The sequence below is a fragment of the Strigops habroptila genome, chromosome 5 (genome assembly GCF_004027225.2).
Source record: "Strigops habroptila isolate Jane chromosome 5, bStrHab1.2.pri, whole genome shotgun sequence".
NCBI lineage: Eukaryota > Metazoa > Chordata > Aves > Psittaciformes > Psittacidae > Strigops > Strigops habroptila.
Window position 1 is genome coordinate 54,820,146 of NC_044281.2, and position 24,050 is coordinate 54,844,195.

The 24,050-nt window shown below is 47.9% G+C and overlaps 1 protein-coding gene across 4 annotated transcripts in view; it reads left to right on the forward strand.

Annotated features, from left to right (window-relative positions):
* The window catches only part of LOC115608869, a 47,027-nt gene extending 23,482 nt beyond the window's left edge, over window positions 1–23,545 (forward strand). For 2 of the 4 annotated variants that reach the window (XM_030488335.1, XM_030488334.1), the window contains 7 exons: window positions 8,442–8,550; window positions 10,171–11,906; window positions 17,066–17,240; window positions 18,000–18,204; window positions 18,582–19,204; window positions 20,882–21,027; window positions 21,865–23,545. In XM_030488335.1, the coding sequence (XP_030344195.1) occupies window positions 10,336–11,906; window positions 17,066–17,240; window positions 18,000–18,204; window positions 18,582–19,204; window positions 20,882–21,027; window positions 21,865–22,660 (3,516 nt within the window). In that variant the 5' untranslated portion in view covers window positions 8,442–8,550; window positions 10,171–10,335 and the 3' untranslated portion in view covers window positions 22,661–23,545. The remainder of the gene's footprint in view (window positions 1–8,441; window positions 8,551–10,170; window positions 11,907–17,065; window positions 17,241–17,999; window positions 18,205–18,581; window positions 19,205–20,881; window positions 21,028–21,864) is intronic. The other 2 variants (XM_030488336.1, XM_030488337.1) reach the window with 2 other exon arrangements.
* Window positions 23,546–24,050: the final 505 nt, after the last annotated feature.

A 24,050-nucleotide genomic window follows, 5' to 3' on the forward strand; every position in this document is an offset into this window, starting at 1 on the left:
GTATCCTGCCTATGGACAGTCAAAGTCTACACGGGTGGCGAGCCATCACCATCAGCTTCATGGAGAAAGGCAGGAGCTCGGGATCTCTGTGGGATCAGTTCTCTCATTCTCCCTCCCCTATGTCTCCCCAGAGAGGTCCTGCATTGCATAGTGGCAGTAAGGGACATATTTCTTCCCTTAGCAAGTTCTGTGCAGTGTTTGCTGTAGGGAACTGCTGCCAGGAAAACGATAGGGCTGGATTTGCTGCACAAGTAAGGATAAATGTGCCCCTCTTGGGTTTGTTTGCACGGGGCTGTAGCTCTGAGAGACACTTTACATTGCAAATAAGCAACTTATCCTGCAAACCTATAGGGAGTTCAGAGCAAAGCAGGAGGCTCGGGGGCCAGCAAAGGGGAACAGCAGGCTAAACTGTGAGGAGAGATAAAAGACATGTCATATAATTCTGCTAAATGGTGAAGGAATGGAAATTTTCAGTGGATGTAAATTAGCACTGACAAGCTATACTGATCTACAGTATACAGCTCATGGTCTGGCCCACAGTTTAATCAGCTGAAAAGCATCAGCATCTGAAAGGGAGAGGGTGTTTAGAGGGGCCCGTGAGAGGAGTTGGGCATTGAGAAGTTGAAAATCTGCAAAAACAAAAATAAATCCCCCTAGTAGGTAGAGAAAAGCTTGTGATGTTCCTTGGGCTGATGCAGAGCAGAGCCTGGCCAGCTGCACCAGTTCTGTCAAGACTTCCACTGCCTCATAGAAGGCAACGTGCAGCACTGGACCTTCTGAGGACAAATCTCTCAGCTGAGGCAGCTGACAGATACAGTCTTCCCAGGTTTTCTGTGGAAGCATTGCTAAGTACCTCCACACGCAGAGGAATGGGAAGTGTGACTGCCCGTGGCCATCCACACCCTGGCCAGGACTGCTGACGCTACAGCCATCCACATTTCCTCACACCGAACCTGCCTCTGCAGCAATATGCTAAAGTGCCTGACGGCTTTGGGATGTGACCAAACAAGACGCAGGATGAGATCATCCATCTCCCTCATCCTCCTGAACACCTCCTTCTTCCCCCAGGCCTCCTCCTGAGCTCATCAATGAGGAGTGGGTTCCTAGCTTGGAAGGACTCCGCTCATTCAGCTTCCATTAGCTTTGAAGGGTGCTGGACTAGGTTCCAGTGCAAAGTGAATGAACTAAGATGAACAGAGTTAGGCTGGGGGATATTTTTTCCCCACTAGTGAGATGAGAGTCAGGGTTCATACTGCTGTGTAAAGACCAATGCATGGAGCCACTGGCATGCTCAAAGTTTGAGGTTTATGGCTGTGCTGCAAAGTATGTCTTCCTGGTGCAAGGAAGGGAGCAGAAACCTTTCGACATACAATGTATTCTTAGAATTAATGTGTGATTTCTTTCCTCTGCCTTGTGTATTTTAAGGTTTAATCTGATCTTAGAACAAGGAATTAGGAATCCCTTCAGCAACCCTGATGGTCCAACTGTATAGGACTTGTTTTCTGTTGTCTTCCTGGAACTGGTGGAGGCAATGTAACAGGTCATGGGGAAAGCTGTGTTTCTGTGTTCCCTGTTGGTCATGTATTGCTAGTTCAGCCAGGATTATTTCCACCTTGGAAAAATCCAGCATCATGGCTCACACCCTGCACATCCTGAGATACGTCATGAGTTAAATGGTAATGTTTAAAAAAAAAGACTGTTTTTTTTTCCCCATTTAGTGTGTTTTGGCTTTTTACTTCTTTCTTGCCAGAGAGTAAGTGAAAATTGTGAGTTGAAAAGCTGATCTTCAGTGCACATAAGGAGAAAACATTCAGCCGAGTGCTTAGGTGAAGGGTCTGTTGATCTTCGTCACATGCTGCAAGTGGAAGGAGTGGCCAGCTCTTTACTGCTACTGGTTTGATTTACTTCTCTCCCTTAGTTCTCATATTCACCTAACCCAACATGCTGCCTGCATTTTTTGCACTGTCCCCTCTGCCTTCATAAAATACATGCAGAGGATCAAGCTGGTTTTAGATGACCTGATCTGTAGTTCCACACCTCATTACCTACCTGCTGCAAACATGCTCTATCTGTCTGCTCTTTCCAAAATCATCTGCCACTGATCACTGCTGGAGACAGGCCTCTAGGCTGGCTGTACTGGGCTGCCTCACAAAGGCATGTCTAGTAACTGACTGAGAGTTGGCGCGGTTGTGCTGGGGACTCAACCTTTGTCACCTGGAAGCCAGGGAACGGTCTGGAGCTGGCACTGGGACGTTACAGTTGATGTTGGACCCTTTGCTGGAGCTGAGCTTCGAGTCACAGCCTTGGCCTTTACGGCCTGCCTCTCCTCCCCACCCCCCCTAGGAATAATAAATTCACTTGTAGCCATGTTGCAGCCATTTTCTGCAGTTAGTGCTAATGTTGTATCTATGCAGAATAGGAATTTGAAGGAGGAGTAGAGGTGCCAGGCTTGTAAAGGGGGTTCATGCAGGGCCTTGTAGTTCCCATGTCTCACAGGGGGCTGGATAGGTTTTCCTGGCTCAGGTTTGCACCTGCGAACTGCATGTGTCTGAGTCAGGGAGCTTGGAGCCAAGTATGAGGCAGGGTTGGAGGCTGTGCTCAGTTCATGTAGGTTTCTTACGAGGCTAATACTGCTTGCTGTGTGTGTATGCCAAGACCAAGGTGGGTGGTAGGCAAGATCTGCTCTGCATGACCCAAAGGCATGGGAATGCTTGGTTCATGGTGTGTACATGGGACAGGGGAAACCACCTGGGTTCTGAGCATTGGCTCTGTGTGGTTGTAAAAGAGCCCCCGTGGGCTCTTTCACCAGCTGTAAGAGGGGAGCAGAGTGGCTCATGGTGTTAACAAGTGCAGGGTCTATCAATCAGATGCACCATACAAGTTCATAGGTGCTGTGGGTGATCTGTCCCAGGAGAGGACTTTATTGCAAATGGGACTTTCATCCTCTTGAGGAGTCATCCAAAGGAACTTTGTGGGCAACCAGGGTGTTGATTCACTGAAGGCCTGGCAGATGGTGGGTGATGCCATCTCCTGGGGTGCATGATGGGCGTGTCACACTGGTGTCTCCAGGTCACAGTAACCAACATGCTAAGCCTTCCTTCACTGCAAGGTGAACGCTGATCTTCTCAAACTCTATTCCCTCTGCTGCATTGTCAGCACAACTGTTGGAGCAGTATTGTCCAAGAGATTGAGTGGTGCTTTGGTGAAACCAAAGGGGGTTCCCTTTCCCAAAGCAAGGAATCAAGAGGGAACACAGGTCATCTTGAAAAGTAGGCTGCCCCAAATCAGTGTGCTAGAATGCCTGCCCTTCAAGGTAGGCTGGAAGCATCGTGTCATCACAGCCTTTCTGAAGGACAAACACAAGGAGAAAACCATGCTGTGACACAAGAAGGAGAAGCTGCTGAGACTTAAAGAGCAGCCAGAAAAACTCATCAAAGGCACTGCTGCCAAGTGCACAGATGTGTGGAGCAGTAGGCCGCCCCAGGTTAAACCTTCCATGTCAATAAAGCAAAGTTCCCAAACAGCTTAGTAACCCCACAGAAAGGGAGACAAGAATGCTTAAGACCTTAAGTGATTCTACAAAGTATTGTGATTAGCTTTTCCACTGCCTTGAGACTGCTTAGGAGCCAATCTGACCAAACTTCACGTGAAGTTATGGTGATGCCTACACTCTTCCTGGTGTACCACAGCAGGAAGTTCCCATGATGATCAACAGATAGTGTGGATAGATTCTTCTCTGGTACATCTGGCTGGCATGTGTATACCTTTGGGCTGCTCTGGTCAGTCAGCCCTGACCATTGCCAAGACCAGTTCTTCAGGCAATGGTAACAGTTGTAATGCTTCAAAAATGGTAACTGTTAAGCAGCAACCACAGATGAGCTGCGTAAACTTGTGCTGAATGCAGTGGGATGGAGGAAGAGTTGGGAAAGTGGGGAAAGAAAAAAAAGAGATGTGCAAGGAGGAAAATGAGATTGCAGTGAGGTGGGGGCAGTCTCTTCTCCCAAGTGACAAGTGATAGGACAAGAGGAAATGGCCTCAAGCTGCACCAGGGGAGGTTTAGATTGGATATTAGGAAAAACATATTCACCAAAAAGGTTGTCAGGCATCGGACCAGGCTGCCCAGGGAGATGGTTGAGTCACCATCCCTGGAGGTATTTTAAAGACATGCAGACATGGCACTTAGGGACATGGGTTAGTGGTGGACTTGGCAGTGCTGGGTTAACGGTTGGACTTGATTGTAAAGGTGTTTTCCAACCTAAACGATTCTGTGATTCTATTCTATGATTCTGTGTGACAAGACAAGCAGCTCATTGCACAGCAGAAATTTAATGCCATTGCCTGTGCTCTCAGCAGCTTCCTAGACCCTGGGCTGCACTGGATCTTCAGAGGTTCAAGAGAGACTTTGTTCCCCATACCAAGCTGTCTCTGAGACGATGTGGTCCATGCTTATGATATACAACAACTATAAATACAATGAGCAGCCTATAGAGGTTATGGTTTTCTCTGTTTTACTTAGTTTTGAAATCAAAATGGCAGTTCTTCCTTTTGTTAGCAATCCTGATTTATGTCATGGAGTAGACAATGAGAACAGTGGTAATACTGTAAACTCAAGGGAAGTTAAGCTTAGCTTTTTGTCCGAGGAAGGAAAAGATACCCAGGAAATTGTACTGGTTTAGGTAACTACTGTGGTTGTACCTCTCCTGCTGCAATTAACAGACACTATATAAGCCCTGCTCCTGTTTCAGCTGCAAGAACAGATAAAAAAACCCAAGAAATAAACTGCACTCACCTAATATTCCTACCGCATCAACTAGTTCCTGCAGCACAGCTCTGGTTAAGTGAATAGCTAAGAATGCAAACACAGCCAAGGCACCTTTATTTTTCCTGTTAACGTTTAACTTGAAATAATAGATGTATCTAAAATTCCTTCCTTTGAGATTGCTGGTGTTTGCTAAGCAACTGAAGTGGTTTGCATGACACAGATGTAGACAGATCATGCTCTGTCCATGAAGTTGCTGTATCAGATAGCAAAACCTCACAGCAGTATATTATAGCTTGCTAAAATCCTTTGTACAGCTCTTTGAAATGTGCCGTTTGCATCCGTCTAGCTGGTTAGATCTCTGAAATAAAACGGAGACTGTGTTCCAGAATAAATCAACCTCTGTTCAGTGGTTCAATTTGCAAAACCCAATGCAGAGAAATTAGAACAAGACCCGAAGGTTAATTTAATCTCTTATTTCAAGATGGAGTAAGGTTACTCCCCTCCCTTGGAAACAGGAGTTTGGTGTGATGGCCATGACTCAGAAGTTAATTTGCTTGTGACTGAGATGATGTAAATGTGGAAAGTCAAAAATGTACCAGACTCACTTGATCTCTCTGATCAAGGCAGAAGAGGGCAGACCACAGCAAGTTGCTCTCCACCATCTTATGGAACAAGCTTCCCTGTCTGACAAGTCTATCGACCAAATCTTGCTGCAGTGAACTCCTTGAAGCAGCACTGGCAAACCTACTCAGCCTTGCCAGATTTGGTGGCCTCTTTTCTGACGCCTCATGAGGCTCTGTGGTCCCCTGTCCTTATGTTCCTGGAGTCCTTGGACATGACCTGAACAGCTTATCCTGTGCTTGACTGCTTCCCCTGCCACTTGGTCTGGGGCTTTGCTGAGAAGGTCAACCAGGCAGAATGGTTCTTACATATATGGGAAGGAATAGCTTATTCTTCAAGCTTTAATCCTTGAGAAGTAAGTTCTTTGGGGGGATTTTTCATTAAAATGAAGGTTAGTGGCAAGTCTCCAAGCAGGCACTTATCAGAGTTGTGGATGAGAAGCTGATTAAAGAAAATCACATGGTAGAAAATAAGTTGAGCACATGATGCCTTTAGTCTTATGCTCATTTAAGGCACAAGGCTCACAACCACCAGGAGCTTTTCAGTCCCTGAGCCAGGGAATAGGCAAATGTTGCACAGACAACGTGATCGAAGAGCAATGATATGCCATTTCCACAGCAGCAGCCAACACTAAGCTCCTTTCTGCCATTTGGCATGGAATAAGTCAGCATCGGCCTGGCAGATTGCTAGACTAAAATAAAGCCCTAGCTTTGGGGAAGTAGGGACAGGACTGCCTGGAAGTACCCAGATGGGTAAACACAGGAGTGCAGCATCAACCCACAGTGTTCATGTATACTGGGGAGCAACAAAGAACTGGGAAGTCACTGTTTGGTTTAACTAGAAGAGGACACAGTGTGCATTAGGACTGCTGTGTCTCTTTAGACGAGGGTAAATTAGGACCCAGAGCTGGATCACCACATGAGAAATTAGCATTTACTTCTCTCCATTGCCTCCCATTGCTGTGATATTTGCTAATTTCCATAACTCGGATCATCTGCAGATGTAGTTATAGCTCTAAGATGATGGAAGGACAAACTCAGCCATGTTGCTCTAGTTCCCAGTGTTTCCTCAATGGTGACCATGCAAGAATGCAGCTAAATATTCTGTATGTATAGCGAGCCTGCAACGGTTGATGTGCTGAAAGATCATCTTCAGCTTATCAACCATAAGCAAATTAACTCGGATAGTTTTTCTCTGTCTTGTGCTGTCCTCCACCAAAGTGCCTAGAACATGCTTGTGGTCATGTTACTTCAGAGTTGAGTGTATAGACACATGCCTTATATTATAGCAGTGTCACTGAACTGACTAATGCAGGCATCTGCGCTGAAACTATGCTGTTGTTTCTGTCTGCCATGAGGAATGGAATACAAGCGCAAGGGAAGGAGGGAGAAGGGCTCAGTGCTTCCTGGTTACAGGCCAGGTCAGAATTATCTGGTGTTTTAGAGTGACCTCTGCTTTCTTCCTGCTCTAAGTGTCCCTGGGCAGTGGGGAAAACAGGCTGTGCCTCAGCACATAGGTCATGACTCGGGCAGCAGTTTGCCTGGGTGCTCAGTGGAATCAAGCTTCGCTACCTGACTTGCTGTGCACAGCCCTCAGGGTAGTGACATGGGGGGAATGGGCAAGATTAGAAGAGTTCAATGGGACAGAAGTGGTTATTTCAAGGATAGCGTGACAGGGAAGAAAGGTGCTCCTGTCCAAGCTGGCTGTTATGAGATCTCTGCAGCTGCCTTGCAGGCATGAGGTGAAACAGAACTCACCATTTCTGAGGCTCCCTTTCACTCCAGCCAGGGCACCAATCTCCCTTGCACACTCACCTGTGAGCTACCATGTGCACCTTTGTTCTGAGCTCTCCTCAGAGTATCAAAGGGGCTTCCCATGTCTGAAGTGTTTTCTTAGAACAGAAAGTCACTTCTTAGAGAAAGAAAACTCAGCTTTGATGGGACAAAGATTAAAATAAATTATTTGGAAAGAAAATTCCCCTTTTCCTCCACTTAATCCAGTAAATTTTGGTGCCCGGCTGTCCGTCAGCAAACTGCACAGCCTCCTCTGGAAAGTCTCCGTCTCCTGCCATCTCTCACAGCCGGCTCTGGCTATTCTCTTGTCTTCTCTGAGTCCCTCGCTCGTCAAACCTGCCTCTGGCTCCCCCTTTCTGTCCCTCACTCTCTGCCGGCCCTACTCTGCCCGCAGGTTTCTCCCAGCCGCTCCTTCCCTGAAAGCAACTCTTGGAGCCGCATGCACATCCTGTGGAAAATCCTGCCCTGGCAAAGCAGCAGCAGCTCCGGGCTGCCTGGCAGAGCTCATGAGCACTGCCACCTTCCACGCCTGGTGGGGAAATCGGCCTCTGCTCTCTGGTAGGGCTAAGGAGGAGTTGAGGCATTCCCCCACGTAACGGGGGGATGCAAAACCCGCCTGTGTGAGCGGGCAGGGTTAGATTTGCCACCCACACCTGGTGTCACTGTAGCTGTCCTGCAGCCCAAAGAAGGGTCAGCGCGACGGGCCCCAGCAGTGAACTTCCACCCAGAGAGAGACCATCAGGACACAAGTCAGTTGTATTTTCAGTGCTGCCCCATCTGTTGGTGAAGGGAGCAGCCACAGGTATATCCCACCCTGGTTTTCCTGTGCTTCTGCTTCCTTGCTCTCCTCGTGACTGCTTCTCCCCCTGCCTGTGCACTTTCTTCTCCGGCCCCCTTGCTCTCACACATATACACGCAGAGCTTGCCAAACAAGCATGTAGCCCAGGAACCTGCCTCACATGGGTCTTGGTTTCTTTTCAGGCCTTACTGTGTGTAGCTCCCTGCCTTGGGCAAGGACTGCTTTATTCTCAGCCCTCACTATAGTAAGGGTTGTTCACTCTTTCTATTTGATCTGAAACCAGAGTGCAGAAAGTACATGGTAGCTTTTAGTCCCATGGCTGTGACCTGATCATAGGCCAACCTGACAGGCCATGGCAACTCTCATTAACAGCACTTTCTCACAGGAGCTCTTCGGCCCTACCAGGAGCCTTGTTCTCAACTCAGTGACTGGCTCTCACATCATCTCATTCTCTCTTTCTTGACAGATCATTTATAACCTATGATCACAGAAAGTCCTGATCCTCATGTTTCACCTGTGGGCTCCTCCAGAGCCGTGAAGAAGGGGGAACTCCAGCCCCACCACAAGAAGACTGGGTGAGAAGTGCCTGTGACATCTTGGGGAACAGCCACACTTTGAGAGCTAGTTTTAATTTTTAGTTTTAGCAATTATGAAGTCCAAGAATAATATTCTTCGTTTTGGAGCGATCCACAGGAGCAGCTCTGCCTTCTCTCTCTGGGATTAGAGATAGTTTCATTAATGTGGGGAAAGTATTCTAATTTGACCCACTCTAAGCAACGGGTGAATCAAGCTACCAGTGAGTTACCAAGATTAGCGTCCAGGCAATACAGTGCCTCAGACTTCTCCTCAGATGGCAGATGTCTGTCGGTGCCTCACATGGTTAGGTGCCTGAGGTGTCTTAGCCTTCAGGGAGTAACAAGCCTCTCATTCCCCTCCTGGTCAAGGTGGCTGTGCTGCCTGAATGGTTGGCAGCATGGGGAGAATCCAGCTGCACAGTCTGGGCTGAAGCTTACATGGTCCTGTCTTGCTTTAGCAAGACCTCTTCCTGGGTGTTCAACCTGCTTGGTTCCTGCCTGGCTTATTATTAGAGATCGATGCCCCTCCATGCCAGCTCTGTGTGCCCTTAATGAATCTCAGGAGAACCCCATATCCCCTGCCCAATCTTGTTCTCCTTTGTGTGTGGCACTCACTCATTTCCTTTGCCTCTGGTTGCCAAGGGAGGGAGTGCACAGGGCTGTAGCAGACACTGACGTCTTGTGTGACTGTCAAGTCCATGAGGCCTAAATTCGTACCAGGCATGTGGAGCCTCTATGTTCAATGTAAGGAGGCTCTTTCCACTTCGAAGGATGATTTAGACACTTCATCCTCCTGGCCCAAACTGAAGTTTTCGGCTTTAATTTTCTCCATTGCTCTGAATATGTGATTTGGTCACTTAGATTCCTTAGGCCTTAGAATGCTCAACACAGATCATAGCAACAGCCTTGGAAACCACCTTTTCTGTCTGGGCCTCCACTGAGCTGTCGTGGGGGTCATCACTTGGGGCTGTTGCTAAGGGGTCAGGAGGGTGCATTTGTGAGAGTCTGTGAAGTACTTTTGTCTCTGCACTGGAAAGGCCTCAGAAATGCTTGGCTACCACTCACTAGATCATCTGCATCTATCCCATAAAGGGTAAATCAAAGCATCAAAGCAGTGTGACTCTCGGGGACAAAACCACCACCAGTCAGCTTTCTTCTTCATCCTCACTACTTGAGCCTTCTAGGAGATCACACTGTCATGTCATCCTTTCCCACTCTCAGCCTCCTCCTTAACCCACACACTCTTGTTGGCACCCCATTTGAGGGAAAGAACCTTACAATCTCTTGTAAGCGCTGCTGTGTGAGTAAGCTAAGCCCGCAGCAAGCACTTCTGAGCATTCATCAGTAGAGTCGGAAAGTGTTATTGTGAGGGAATTGCCAAGGATAGGAAGGATGAACTTCTCCAAATTCAGATGGGAGTGTAAGGCCACTGTTGGCTTGCCTAGAGATGGAAAAGATTCCCTGCCCCACGCCCTGTGGCTCATCTCCTAGTTATGCTGCTCTGTTTCTACCCAAGCTGTTGGTGTTTGGCTTCTGCATTCCCTGGAAGCAGACGTGCTGTTGCATCCTGTGAGCCATCACCAGGCTGCTTCAGTAACTCATCTTTCCTTCCATTCACAGGTCTTCTACGCATGGCGACTCAACCCATGTGAGAGCTCTCTTGAGAACCCAGCAGCACACTTTGCTGTCTGTGGTCTGTGGACATTGACTGGCATCTAAGCAACACCCCAGCTCCCTCCTCTCCCCCTAGACGCCACTGTCTTAGAGCCTCCATGTGCATTTGCTATGACATACATCAGTGTTGATGAGAGACAGGAACACTGCCGGGTGATCTTGAGCTGCCAAAATAATCAGCTTTATGCACAACATGGCCTAAAGGACTTTTCAGTTGACAGCATGCATCCACTAAAGAACCTAGACACTCATATTTTTTCTGGGGACTTCCACACTCTAGACTACTGCCACACAGGCAAGGCACCTTTGGCCAGTCCTGTGGAAAACCGGATGTATCGGAGCGTGGAGAACCTTCAGTGGGCAACACTTGCTGACTCTGGGCTGTATTCTCACTGCCGGAGCCTGGATAACGAGATCAGTTTTCGCTACAGAGGCACCAGTCAGCGGACAGAAGGTTGTGTGGATGTGGCCCCAGTGCAGAGCACATCAGACTCTCTGAGGAACCTTTCTCTCGGTGCTAAACAGACATCTCAATCAGCACAGAATGTGCTCCTCCCTCCCTTTGCCAGAGTGCCTCAGTGGCTCTTCCCTTCTGCAGGGGAAAGAGCCCTACATGGGGATGCCAAAAAAGAGCTGAAGGAGAAGCTGAGGCTACACAGCAGTAAGGTGGCAGAGCCCTGTAAGCCAGTGCGCCCGCAAGTGGCCCTGCCTGACCTGATGGCCCGGGAGTTTTTTGCATGCCAGATGTGCCAGCAGTGCAAGAACGGTTGTGCTGTCAACTGCTGCACAGTTTTGGTGGAACACACTGCTCTCAGGCACAACCTCACAGGGAGGCAGAGACCGTGTTTTGCACACAGGATTGTCAGTCCAGAAGACATCAAGCAGGAGGCTCAGAGGAGGCTTCAGCTCCGAAGGCAGAACAGCTCCCCCAATTTGCCCCTTCAGCATGCCAGGGAAATCCATGAGATGGCCAAATCCAGAACAGCAGAAACCATGGAACAATATAGTGAGGAAACAGATGTCAAAGGTACACTGGAACAAAGCAAGAAAGGCCTCTGCAAAGGGAGGCTTTACATACCCACCTTTGAGGAATTCAAGCAAATGAGAAGTAAAGAGGCAAATTCATCTGTCAGCGGCAGTGGGCCAATAGATTGCTTGAATAAGGGTCTGCTTGCAAACCAGAGCCTGAAGGAGGAGAGCAGTGAGAACGTCTGTCCAGAAGTTCTGGGGGCCAAAGCTGTGAATGAAGCTGCTGTCACAGCAGAGGATGACGATGATGTGTTCCATGAAAACCACACCTCTGCTGGCTTTTCCCAATATCCAAACACATGGGATGATTTCAGGATGAGCAGCCCTGATGTGAAGGATGGAGACTTCCAAATCTGCAGCCCAGATAGATCACCGGTCCCCATTTGCTCTAGCCCTATTCCACGATCACCTTTACAGGCAGTAGCGATACACAGAGCTGGGCAGGAGATCTTCAGTGATGAGCAGCAGAAAGGAGAAACAAGACAATTAAATGATGTCCTCCACCTTGCAGGGCAGTCGCTGGCTTCTGAAGCCCAGTCCTCTTGCTGTTCATCGCTGCTGTTAGAAGCCACAGACTTGTCCAGCTATGGAGCTAAGCTACAAAAAATGAAGGATGAATTCATAGGTTCAGCCTTGGAACTTATTAAGAAAAGGTAACATGCTCTGTGGGGTCACCTAAAAGTTCCCCTGTTAATGATCTGGTCTCTCTCCTGACACATACATTTAACTCCCATAGCATTAATACGTTGTTGACAGAGCCTTTCGTCTTAGGGTCTCTGACAGCCACATGGACATGTCTTTAAGCTGTTGAGCTTAAACTCCATCTTTGCGTGGGATTGAACATCAAAAAGCATTTTCATGTAGACTTTGCCTTTTTGTACACCTTACTCCTGTCAAGACAGCAGTCATTAGTAGTCCTGACACACAATTTTCCACCCATTTTATTTCTGGAATAAATTGTTGAAACGTCTTTTTTCATTTTTTTAACACCTGTTAAAAGTAGGCAACATCTGAGAGATACAAAGTATTAATATGATTCCTTTTAAAAAAGTCCATCCCACCACTGCAGGACATGAGTTCAGCTAGCGTGACATGCAGCAACAAGTGCTCTTACTGGCTGCCTGTATGTGAACTGGCAAACCAGTAAGAGCAAGGGGGCTGCCACAAGTGTCTAAATTCCCTCTGGAGACCAGCACAGGCAGTGAGTGATAGTACTTGCAAATACAGTCCTTCTGCCAACGCAGCTTAAGCAGTGAGAGAAAATACTTGCGTAAAGCCTTCCTCCTTCTTCTCCAGCCAGGGTTTTCCTCTTCTCTTGGTAAGATGTTCACAAGGACTGCTTTCTCTGTCCTGGTTTTGGACACTGCATTCCTGTTGCCTCCCTCCTGCCAAAGAAATGGGGATCCTTTTCTATGCAGGCAGGTGGCCCAACAGGAATGAGAAAAGTTCTGGAAGCTAGGAGTTTGGGGCAGTTATCACTGTCTTAAGACTAGATAAGCCTGATGAGAAAAGGAGGAGAAAGGGTTGGTGGAGTGGTTTGTTTCCATACACTTGTCTTTCAGGACTGGCGTTGCCAAGAATTACATTTGACTTGGTTCCTGGCTGCTTCTGACATCAACAGGTGTGGTATGTGAAATGCCAGGGCATCAACTTTGTACACTGGCTTGGTATTTCTGGAATGCTAGAGCTCAGAGGCTGGACTTGGGTTTTAGAGATGATAGTGACTTCTGCACAGGAATAAGAGCCGTCTGAAAGACACTGAAGCTGCCCACGTAGACAGAGACAGAGTGACAAGCAGAAATACTTCTGTAACTTTCTAATCCAAAGGGAAGTAGGTGGTGTTGGAGCCCTAAATGATTCCTTATGATGTCCATCCCAGTGCTTTTGTTCTAGAGTATGAAAATCCAATGAAGAAACATATGAGAGCTATGGTATGCAACCACTTTTATTGAGTAGGCTATTTTTATCAGATGTGAAATGAAATACACAGAATGGCACAAGATGTAAGAGAATAAGAACAGCTGTCTCCATGCAGATGAAAGGTTTGACTAGAATCTGGAACCCAAGGCTTGTGCATAGCAAAGTACACAGGAAATGGGTAGTGCATATGATCTTGTTTCCCCACTACTCTTCCTGCCTCCAAACACTTTCTGCCTAAGGCTTTCATGTTTTCAGTGTGGTTTCTGTACATTTAATATCTGCAGTGGGTTTTGTTTCTGCAAATGTGTTCAGTCTCCCTAGTTGGATTTGTCAAAATACATGAGGTGATTTTATGAACATAAAAATTGATCTAAAACTGAGAATGACAGTGATTCCAGTAGTACAGAGGTTGTTTCATGTGAAGGAACCACACTGGCTTGTTTGTTTTCCATAGTAATACCATTAATGGTAAAGATTGTAATTTCTTCAGGATAGTAGAAGGAAAACAAATCTGTTCCAGTGCCACAGTACTGGTTAGTGGAAAACTTCAGTTTCCTTTATCCAGAAATTTCTGTTTTCCAGCGTTTTCACCTGAGACTGTAATGTGCCTAAATATTCATTTATAACTCAAGTCGATTCTCACTGCAGAGGTGGGAGACTTTTTGTCTGGATGTCTTGGGTCCTAAATTATGATTGTTGATATCCAGGCCACATTTTTTCTAAGTAAGTCTCAAATGAAATGAGCTGAAAGCTGGGGATTTGGTCCCATTTCCACAGATACTGAGTTCAGCAAGCCTTTGATAGAGATACTGTGATGGAGCATCACAGAGTAAGACAGCTGAAATTGTCTTCTCTTTCTAGTGGTTCTGTGTGTTACAGTTTTGCAAAGCAGTTTTGTCTGGTGAGTTAGTTGCCTCCCTAGTAATTCATAGTTAATTACTTAAGACTCATTCAAATGGCTTAATATTTCATCACGGAAGATTTAATTTTCAGCTTCATAATTATGGCACCTTTAGCCCCCTCATAGGTCACTGGATACCTTTAACTTAGTCCTGGCTGGGAAGGGGCGTTGAGATCTAGGTGGAAATCCTGTAGGGATTTCAATCTATAGTCTACTTTCTGAAATTGTTTAAACAGCAAATTGCTCATTATAAGGACATGCAAGGACCTGGGGTTCCTGTCCATGAAATGGGGAAAAGGTAGCAACAGAAACCTGCACAAGGAAGCAAAGGGCATGAGTAAGAAAGAAGGCTTCCTGAAAAGAGTGATGGGGTGTATTTGGGATGACACCAAGATGGTGGGTACAATAACAGCTTCCCATAGCAGAGGACTCCAAGTCTGAAAGGCAGGTGCCAACAGGGAAGGAGTGGCCAAAATGTTTCCACTGGTCAGAAAAAGTCAGGAACATATGGAAAGGACTGAGAACTGGTGGCCTGGACAATGGTACAACCCTAGAGACCGTGAAGGAAATGTGCATTTCCATCGCACACACCCAGTGCCTCTGCTTCTGCATCATTGCCTTTCTTACCTCTAGCTGACCAACCATGGGGTGGTTGAATTTCACAAGTCTCCAGTCACCCTTCCTTAGCTCACCTTTGTGGGTAGTATTGGCTCTTATTCCCACTGCAGGTCATGTCTGGAGATGTTTTTTAAAATATCCTTATTGGGTTATGGAAACCACAGTAAAGAGTGGCATCTGGTCTGCAGACCTTATCAGCAGAGAGCTACTGTCAGTTTCATTTAGAGGAGAAATAATACTGCAGAGTACTTTCCATGTTTAAGTGGATGATCTGGAAGCACTACAAAAATGTAAAAATGACAAATGAAAGCTCAGCGTCTGTCTGAGAGTATGGTCTGTATGGTGAGAGGTGGTGTGATCAAGAAGATTCAGTTCTGAGCTCTGCTACTGACCTTGGACGCATCCCATTGCCTCTCAGTGCCTCAGTATGACCCCTTCTTTCTCCATGTTTCAACCAGAAGCTGTTTGAGCAGGAGCAGCTTTTGGAAATTGTGGTTTCTGGCAGTGGCAGATCCTCTTCAAGAGCTTTCTTGCTCCTTACTCTCTGCCTTCCGTCCCACAGAACTGTTCATACTTCACAGAACTCAGTGAAACATGGATGAAATGATCTGGCTGGGAATGCATGAGGGAGGATATTCTTGTAAAATCAGATAATTTCAAGACTGATTTTAGATCATGGCCACCCAGACAGCTACACTGGAAGGGCTGAAGGAGTGGTACCCCAAACATGGCTGGGAATGGGAGGGAGAAAGGAGACAGAAACCTCTTAAAACAGACCAGGCCAGGCCAGTACCATGGTGGGACCACAGCCTTGCTGTGTGTGCGCGCTGCTCTTACTGCAAGCCTGTACTACAGACTGCTCCATGACAGCACTGATGTTGATATCCCCTTTCTACAGACTGGAGAGAAAAGGCCTGCAGGAGACAAGTGATGCTTCCAAATCCACATGGCAGGGAGTTCGCACAGCAAAAAGTGAAGGCCAGGAGCCTGCTGTTAGCACCGTGCTGTTGCTGCGTAGCCATGGCTCAACTCTTTAAGTTGGTAAATCCTCAGGTAGTGTCAGCTCGGGCCTGAAAGCATAAATGCAGGAAGATGAAAAAGCATCAGCTGGGAAGTCGCAAACCAACTTTTCTGGCCTGACAACAGAGCCAGTTTCTGTTCTGGGAGATTTGTTCGCTCTTCAGCAATTTCAGTATTGGTTGATGGTTTGGTTTTGGAGCCAACTGTCATGCATTGTAAGGAAAATGCCCATCTGTCTCATGTGTTTGCTTGTAGCTGACAGTGTTGGAATCGCACATTAGCAGTATGACCTATCAGCATAAGTTCACAAGTGGAGCCTTTAAGAAACAGTAGATTTTTGTCATAGACTCTTGTTAAGCATAAGATACATGCATACCCCGAAATATGTTCCAGACACCGGCTTCCTGTATATACAAACATCCATATCCAGTCCTCACAACCTTTCTTTTTTAAAGAATCCAAGCCCATAAAAATCAAGTAAATCCAAAGTGAGAAAATTATTATTCTTCCAAGCAGGCTTCATTATGCATGGAAAAAGGTGTCTTAGAGAGTCTGTTGGAAAAAATGTATCACAAGTAGTATCACAAACAAGCCTGTCAACTACTCTGTCAAGTCAGTGGTTTTGCAGCAGACTGTGTCTGTCTGGAGGGGTGGTGATGTCTACAGAGAGGGGAACATGGGGTTGGAATAGGCTGCCTGCATCAGCCTGGCCAGGCCCTTGTTAGCACCAGCCAGGCGTGAACAGGAGCATCCCAGAATTGCTAAGTGAGAACAACAGACTCTGCCAATCTTTTCAGGGCTCTTAAGGGCACCAAAAGGCCTGATCCTGAGTTCACTGAAAGCAGAGGGAATCTTTCCAGTGGCTTCAGCAGGCTTGGGATCATATGAGATGAAAAACAGAGGGAAAGCTCCTTTAATCCTCTAATCTCTTCAAAGTATTATGATTTTTAGCAGGTGATTTTCTTCCAGATGAGCAATATGGTTTCTGTGTTGACAACATCTCTTTAAATAGCAGCAAATATGGATATGGCCTACTTAGGAAGAATCTTTTTTTGGTCCCTGTGGGAGAACCTCGTGTTTTATAGATACAAAAAATGCCTTGTGAGTACCCAAGGCTTGATATCCCAGACTGATGATGGCATGAGTGCAATTACCCAATTTGTACTGCTATAATTGAGCTGTGTTTAGAGGCCCTGAAATACATGTAGTGCCATCCATGCCGACCAGTCCTGCCTGCACCTTTCCTGAACTGCTGCAGCCGGTTGTTCGAACCTGGGCTTGCTGCTCAGTCTCATCTGGAACGTCAGGTGAACTGCATATGTGATGTTAATCAGTCTGCTTCTTCCCTTGCAGCTGCAATGCTGAGACTGCCAGCAAATCCCCCTCCAAGGGACAGTGTGATCTGAGGGAAGCTGATCTCCCACCTCCTGAGGACAGCCAACAGCCCACAGCGATGTCCATGGCAACAGAGACCTGGGAGGACAAGCCAAGCAATGAGACATCCAGCGATACTCCACCTGCAGGGAACGTAAGGGAGAGGAATTCCCCTCTCATCTTGGGCATTCAGGGCTTTTTTTACTTCTCAGAAGCTCTAAAGGCTCCCTTTGTTGCAGGAACTGGTCAGGCTGGGAGGGTGGGATCTGAAATCACACTGACTCTCACAAGCAATTAAACTCTGTTAGAAGCATGTCTAGTTCCCTTTTTATTACAGTTAATGAAACAGGAGCCAGTTTTGTGCCTTGGCCTATCTGCCGCTGCATCTCTTGCAGGGAGTTCAGCAATAACCCTTTAATGGTTTTCAGTGTGGCACCAGCCCCTCACTCCTGCACTGTCCTGAAGATCAGACAGACGCCCTCCTAGCCCCCACTTGGTCAAGCTGCTAATGTAGGTAAGGTATAGAGGCTGGCCCTCCTGACCCTGCAGCACTGAAGCATTCAGAGATAGAGGCAAGCTAGCTCAAATGCCTGGAGGACTGGCTCAGGCTCTTAGCCAGGGCTATGCTGTTGACTTCTTCATGGTTATTTGACAGTTGTGATGCTGCTACCTCAAAGCCACTGTACTCAGAGCAACATGACAGCAAAGGGAGCGGGGTCCCTGCTGTTAGGGCTAAGCAAGGCAGATTTCTGAGGGGGACAGATTTTCTAATGATTGCATAGCAGAGCTGCACTTACAATCCCACCACTGATGAGTTTCCTTTTTTCTCCTTTGGCAACTAAAGTCCAGTGGCTGCAAACCAGGTGCCGCTTTGACCACCACCTTGCTCCAAACCCTCTTGCCTTTCTTGCAGACCCCCAGTTCCAGCTGCCGCCGGTCCAGCTCTGACATTGTCCATGAGAGCGCAGATGGTGCCAAGGCGCAGCGGGAGTGCCGGCTGCGGCCGCACTTTAGTGACCCCATGCCAACAGACTCGGTGAAGAGGAAGCAGCTGGAGCTGAAGATTGCAGCTGCAGCACGGCAGCATGCACAGAAGCGCCGGCAGCAGCGAGACTATGGTACCACATTCTGCACACTCAGAGGGGGCTGATGGGCCACATCCTGAGCCATGCTATGCTGGTGTAAATATGGAGTAATTCGGTTGATCTGGGGGAGGGAAGCTTTCTGGGTTTAACCCAGGTGTGCAAGAAATCAGGATCTATTCTGCTGTATCGGTAGTGCAGGGATGACAGGCCCTGGGCTTCACCTGGAAGCCATTTACTTCTGACTCACCAGTCATAGCAGCAAAACAGGAGGGGAGACAGCTAACAGCCCTGCTTTCACCAGATCTAGCTGCTCTCCTGGGGTTCCTACCAGTCATGGCTGTGCCAGCTTGAGCTCCTCGCTAAGCTCTGTACACCTTGCAGTGCCTGTAATGGTTTGTGTCTGTTCTCAGGTCCAGTGGTAGCAAAAGCCAACCTTGGCCATGGTGGCAGCTTTGATGAGACCCGCTGCGCCCCACGTGGGTCCCTTCGCTCCAGACATCATTGGAGTAACGTCAGCAGCCTGAGCACAGACAGCGGGATTGTTGGCATGAATGATGTCCGGGATGACCAGGATCCCAGTGAGGCCACCCGGACCAAGTCAGCAGATGTGGAGAGGGCAGATAGTGGCATTGGCCAGACACCAGCCAGAAAGTGGAGGAGCAGGGCATCCGAAATGCTGAGCTCCCTGCAGGCCTGGGAAGCACACCGTCCCTGCACTGACTGTGGAGAAAGGGACCTCCCAGTGGAGACAGACATGCAGAACTGCAATCAGAGGCGGGCTGACCTCTGCGAGAAGTGCCGCAAACGCAGGACGGAGCGCAAGGAGTCTGTGCTGGAGTTTGTCAACACAGAGGCCAGCTATGGAGAGGACCTGCGCATCATCAAAGAGGAGTTCTACCTCCCCATGCAGGCGGCTGGGCTGCTAAGCCAGGAGCAGCTCCTAGGCATCTTCAGCAACATCCAGGAGCTCATTGACCTCAACGAGAGCTTCCTGGAGATACTTCAGGAAGAGATCGATCAGGCCTTTGACCAGGTATGATGCTGCATGCTCCAAAGGGGCCAGACTGGGCTGACAGGAACAGTTTTTTTATTAGTGAGGCAGCATAGGTGGACGAGATGATCAGGAGGTAGGACTCCTGGGTTCTGGTCATCTGTCTAGTCCCTTGCTCCCTCAGCTACTGTAAACCAGTGATTTCAGTAGGTCTGTGCCAGGTCACAGCTGCTGGCCTCACTCTCTGCTCTGGTAATGCCACTGACATTAGCAGGCCATCAGCAGTCTAGCTCATTTATCCCATTAACAGGACCTAGTCATCCCATTACCAAAGTTAGCTTTAAGCCAGTTAGCCTGGACACTGATAAGAGTGTAACCATGGGGGCACAGAGCTCAGCTTGGTAGGGCTTACAGGCCATGCTCTTGCAATTCTGAGCTGACTCACTTCAGGCTGGCTTGGGTATATTTGCCTTGGGTTCCAGCTTATTGCAGCTTACCTCTAGGCTGGCTGTGGGGCCAGGCAGCACAGGCTGCTCCCCGCTCTGGTGGCAATTGGTCTTCACAGCTCTGTGCACCAGTTGCTTCTACTGACGCACCCTGCCTTGCACAAGGAACTTTCCTGCTCCACCAGCATGGTGGTCAGAGGGCAGAGAAATGGAAATAAGACTCTAGAGCAGCAGTCTCTGCAAAGGGCATGTAATCAGCTCCACACCCTCCTTTCCTCAAGAAACCAAACCCCACTTATTGTTCTGTCAGTTTCACCAGCATGGTTTGTTCTTTAGGAAACACATTCCTCCTCCCCCTTTGTAAAACCCTGCATGTCAGACTGAGCGACACATCTCAAAGCCTGGCAACTTTGAACACAACTCTCATGCACCTGGCACAGTGAAGACAGACATGCCCTGTGAATAATTTATTGAGACAAAGGCTTCTACAAACAGCCGTGGGTTTCCCTGTCTCCTCTTTCATGTTTCCTTTGCAGTCAGAGCTTAGTACTGCACCAGAAAACTGCCAGCAGCCAGGGAACTGCTCCCTCTCTTGCTGCTGAACTCAGTAGTGAGTGCAGAGCATGTCAGCACACACCTCGACAAAGCTAAGCGCATTATGTAGCACCAGAATCTTGCTATTCCCTTATTTTATTACACATCCAGAAATCAGAGAACAATTTACCATGCAATTTATTTTTCATGTAGGCATCAAAGTGGCCAGTAAGAGCACAACTCAAGGAGACTGCTTCCCAGTCAGGCCAGTTGCTGGGAGCAACTGTAGAAGTTGAGTGCCATGTCTGTTACCTGAGTTACCCGTGCCCGTTTGCTCCAAAACGCTCTCTCTTAGTTTATGCATTGCTGCATTAGCCTTATGGCAGACCTGTCGGCAAGAAGGGCCCCAGTACACCCTCCTGACTAGCAAGGTCGCTCTGGCCTCTGGCCTTTGACCCTCTGCTCTGGGGAGCTGGCTGAGCTCACAGAAGTAGAAAGGATGGCTCTCAGTGTTTAGAAGAGAAAGCAGTAAACCCAGCTTTCCTTCCCCTCCCCACACACTGCTTCCCCCCAGACCTGCAGGAATTGCCTTTCCACCAGGAAGCATGTGCCCAGTTGCACCTTTGGTGTGGTGTTCACCAGATCCTGCAGTAGGTTCATGCTGATAGGACCGAATGCAGGCTCTGTGCTTGTGCCTCTGCTGAGCTAACCCCGCGGGGGCTGTATTGCTTGTTTGCAGGGTGATGATGACCTGATGACCGTGTGCATCGGTGAAATATTTCTAGAGTTCGTCAACATGCTGCCAGCCTTTCAGACCTACTGTCTTCAGCAGTCCTCCTCCGTGAATATGCTCAACGCTCTGGAGAAGGAGAAAGAGCTCCTCAGGTGAGAAAAGGGCTGAGTGTATTCTTCCAGGCTTTGGGGACAGGAAGGCACCAGGCTGAGGGTGAAGCCTAGGTCAGCTCAACTAGATCAAAGTTTGATGTTAATGTTCTTCAGTTATTGCTGCTCTCTTTGTGAGGAGAATAATTTATTCTCCAGAAGATATTCATCCTTGATATCTCCACTGAGGCAGCTGGTTGATCCCCAACTGTTTACTGTATTTCGTGGTAGCAGTGTTTGCCCACTGACCACTGTGCTGAACTGTCACCAAATAACATTCAGCTGAGAATGGCTCTCAGTCTCTGCACCAGAGCACAGTCTGGATTTCCACTGGGGAAAGCCACTGTGTGAAGCATGCATGACTGGAATTTGTTTCCTGTTCCTTGCCCTGGCTTATTGGGCAATGTCAGGCGAGCCATTTCTCTTTCCACTACACCAGCTTAAAATGATGACAGTACTGAATTCTTGTTTAGAGTGCTTTGTAATCTAATGATGGAAGGAGCTACAAATTAACGTAATCTGATATAAGATGATGTCTCTGCCTTGTGCCTGCGTCACTGTGTACCAGAGAAAGATCACACCCTTGTTGTTCTGCAACAATTTAACAGAAGACTGCTAGGATGCCGCGTGCTAGTGTCCCAAGCACCTCATCACTGTTCTGGAGCTGAGCACAGCTGCAGAAATTGTTTTTAGATCTTTGAGAAGACAGAACTCTCAAGGCAGAGAGGGGGCTGCAGTGCCCAGCAGCTGTCAGCACCGCACTGCTCATTTGCATTTAGGATTGCAGCATCTGCTGGCAGAAGAGCTACCATTTCATTCTCTCTTCTTAAATCCCTGCAGAATATTCCTCAATGTCTCCCAGAACGACAACACAGCACTGCGGCGGATGAACTTGAGGTCCTTCCTGATGGCCCCGTTGCAAAGAGTCACCAAGTACCCACTGCTGCTCAGCAGAATCATCAAGGCCACCACCGAATACCACCCGGATCATAGCAGCCTGCGGGAGGCCAAGAGCCGCATCGAGTCTCACCTGGAGCACATCAACATGAAAACCAAGCAGGAGGGGAACACGTGGACCCTCCGATCTTTTCGCCAGGACAGCAAGAAGAAGAGGGAAGTCATCAACATTGAGATGAGAGAAACTGCCCTCAAAACTGTAGGTTGGCTGCGGGAGGAAACGCGGTTTGTGATGGAGGGGTCTCTGCAGCTGGCCCAGCCCCCCGATGGCCAGTGGGTGAAGAAAGGCAGCAAGACCCTGAAGTTCCAGAACATGCAGGTCCTCCTCCTGGTGAACATGAAGCGTGTGTCAGAGTCTAGCCTGGAGTCAGCTGAGCCAGGGCCCGTGAAGGATGCTGTGCTGGTACTCATCAGGGACAAAAATAACGGGAAGTTCCATTTGCTCAGGGAGCCCTTGAGGCTGAGTAATTGCATCGTGTCCACTGACCCCGACTGCGACGACACTTTTGAACTCATTGAGATCAGGCGGGAGGCATTTGTTTTCCGGGACAGTGACCGGGCACGGACTCACCACTGGTTCAGGCAGATCCGGCGGTACTCGAGGGAGCTGGGCTCCTGGAAGAAGCGGCGCAATGCGCTGCCCAACATCATGATCAGCACCCCTCACACCAGGCCCTGAGTCCTGCGTGGGCAGCAAGCAGGGAGACTCGGCTTGACCAGTGCCACGTGCAAGGACCACCAAGAGCCTTGCTGGCTTGAGCCTGCTCTGCTCCATAGACAACACAGGGAGGAGCCTGGCCCATGCGGACTCTTAGCAGCACTGGAAGCAAGCATCACAGCCTGTCTGGTCTCCCAGCCTCTGGACTCACAACCTGTTTGTTATTAATATACATACAGAGATGGGCTTCCCTCGAGGAGCAGATCTCTGGAGGAAAATACTGAGTTTAACTTGTTAATATCGCACTGCAGAATGATGTATGATGCTTGCCATTGCATGGATTGTGTTGAAAGCCAGTCTTGACAACATGAGAGAGGTTTCCATTGACTGTATTTCATCAGCATTAGGTAAAGTCAGGGTCAAAATTAGGTGCAGTATTATGCAACAGAGGATGCAAGTTGGTTTTCTACTGCTACTCCTAAGGACTGTATTTCATTATTCACCTCTGTATATTCAGTCAAAATACTTGTTGAAAAAAAGGCCTTTCGTCTTTAATCCAAATCAAGTAGGTATCAATTTGCTCAGATTCAGCTGCATGCACACAGGAAAAAAAAAGCAAACAAGACTAAAAGGAGTTCTTGCTCTCTGACACATGCACCCCAAGTGTGTGTAGAACCTGTGAAAGAGCACTATACCCCCATTGAAAGCCTGATATTTAACTGGTTTAGGGACTGTAACATAACACTGCATCTGAAATAGAAGTCTGTAAATATAGCTCTGCTACCACTAATAATGAATTTAAAAGTTTGCCATTATTTAAATGATGTAATCTAGTGTATTTCAAAATTGTATTTCAAAGGAACAATTTACATTGTACTGTAGAGTAATATAAAAGGTTTTATTAATTATGTTTCAATGACTTTAAGTGGGTATTTTCTTAAATATTTGTATTCTGGAGTAGATACTTCTTTTAGTGTGGGTGGTATTCAGCTGAACAATGTGTCTACATCTGTTCTTTGATCCCCTGGACAGAATTTAGGGGCTACTCCTAATGAGCCTGGGAGAATGGTGCAAGCCTGCTACCCTAACTCTCAGTAGAAGACAACAGGCTGGCACAAAATCTTATGCTCTGGCCACAGTCCTGCCTGGGCAGGTCAGGCACCAGTGCATCAGATGTGAAAGCCAAAACAGGCCACAGAGCGCTCCCCTGTAAGGTCCAGCCTCTCTCAGCTCCTCAGCAGGGAAGTGACTCCAAGCTGAACAATGGTGAAAAGGCAAACAGGGTTTTATAACCTTTTCAGCCTGACATCACTGCTGACCGCTGCCTTGCGATTTTAAGATCAGCAAAATGTCACGCTGTGACTTACCCAGCAAAGGCCAGATTACAGCCCTAGAGGCTACGTTAAAGGAG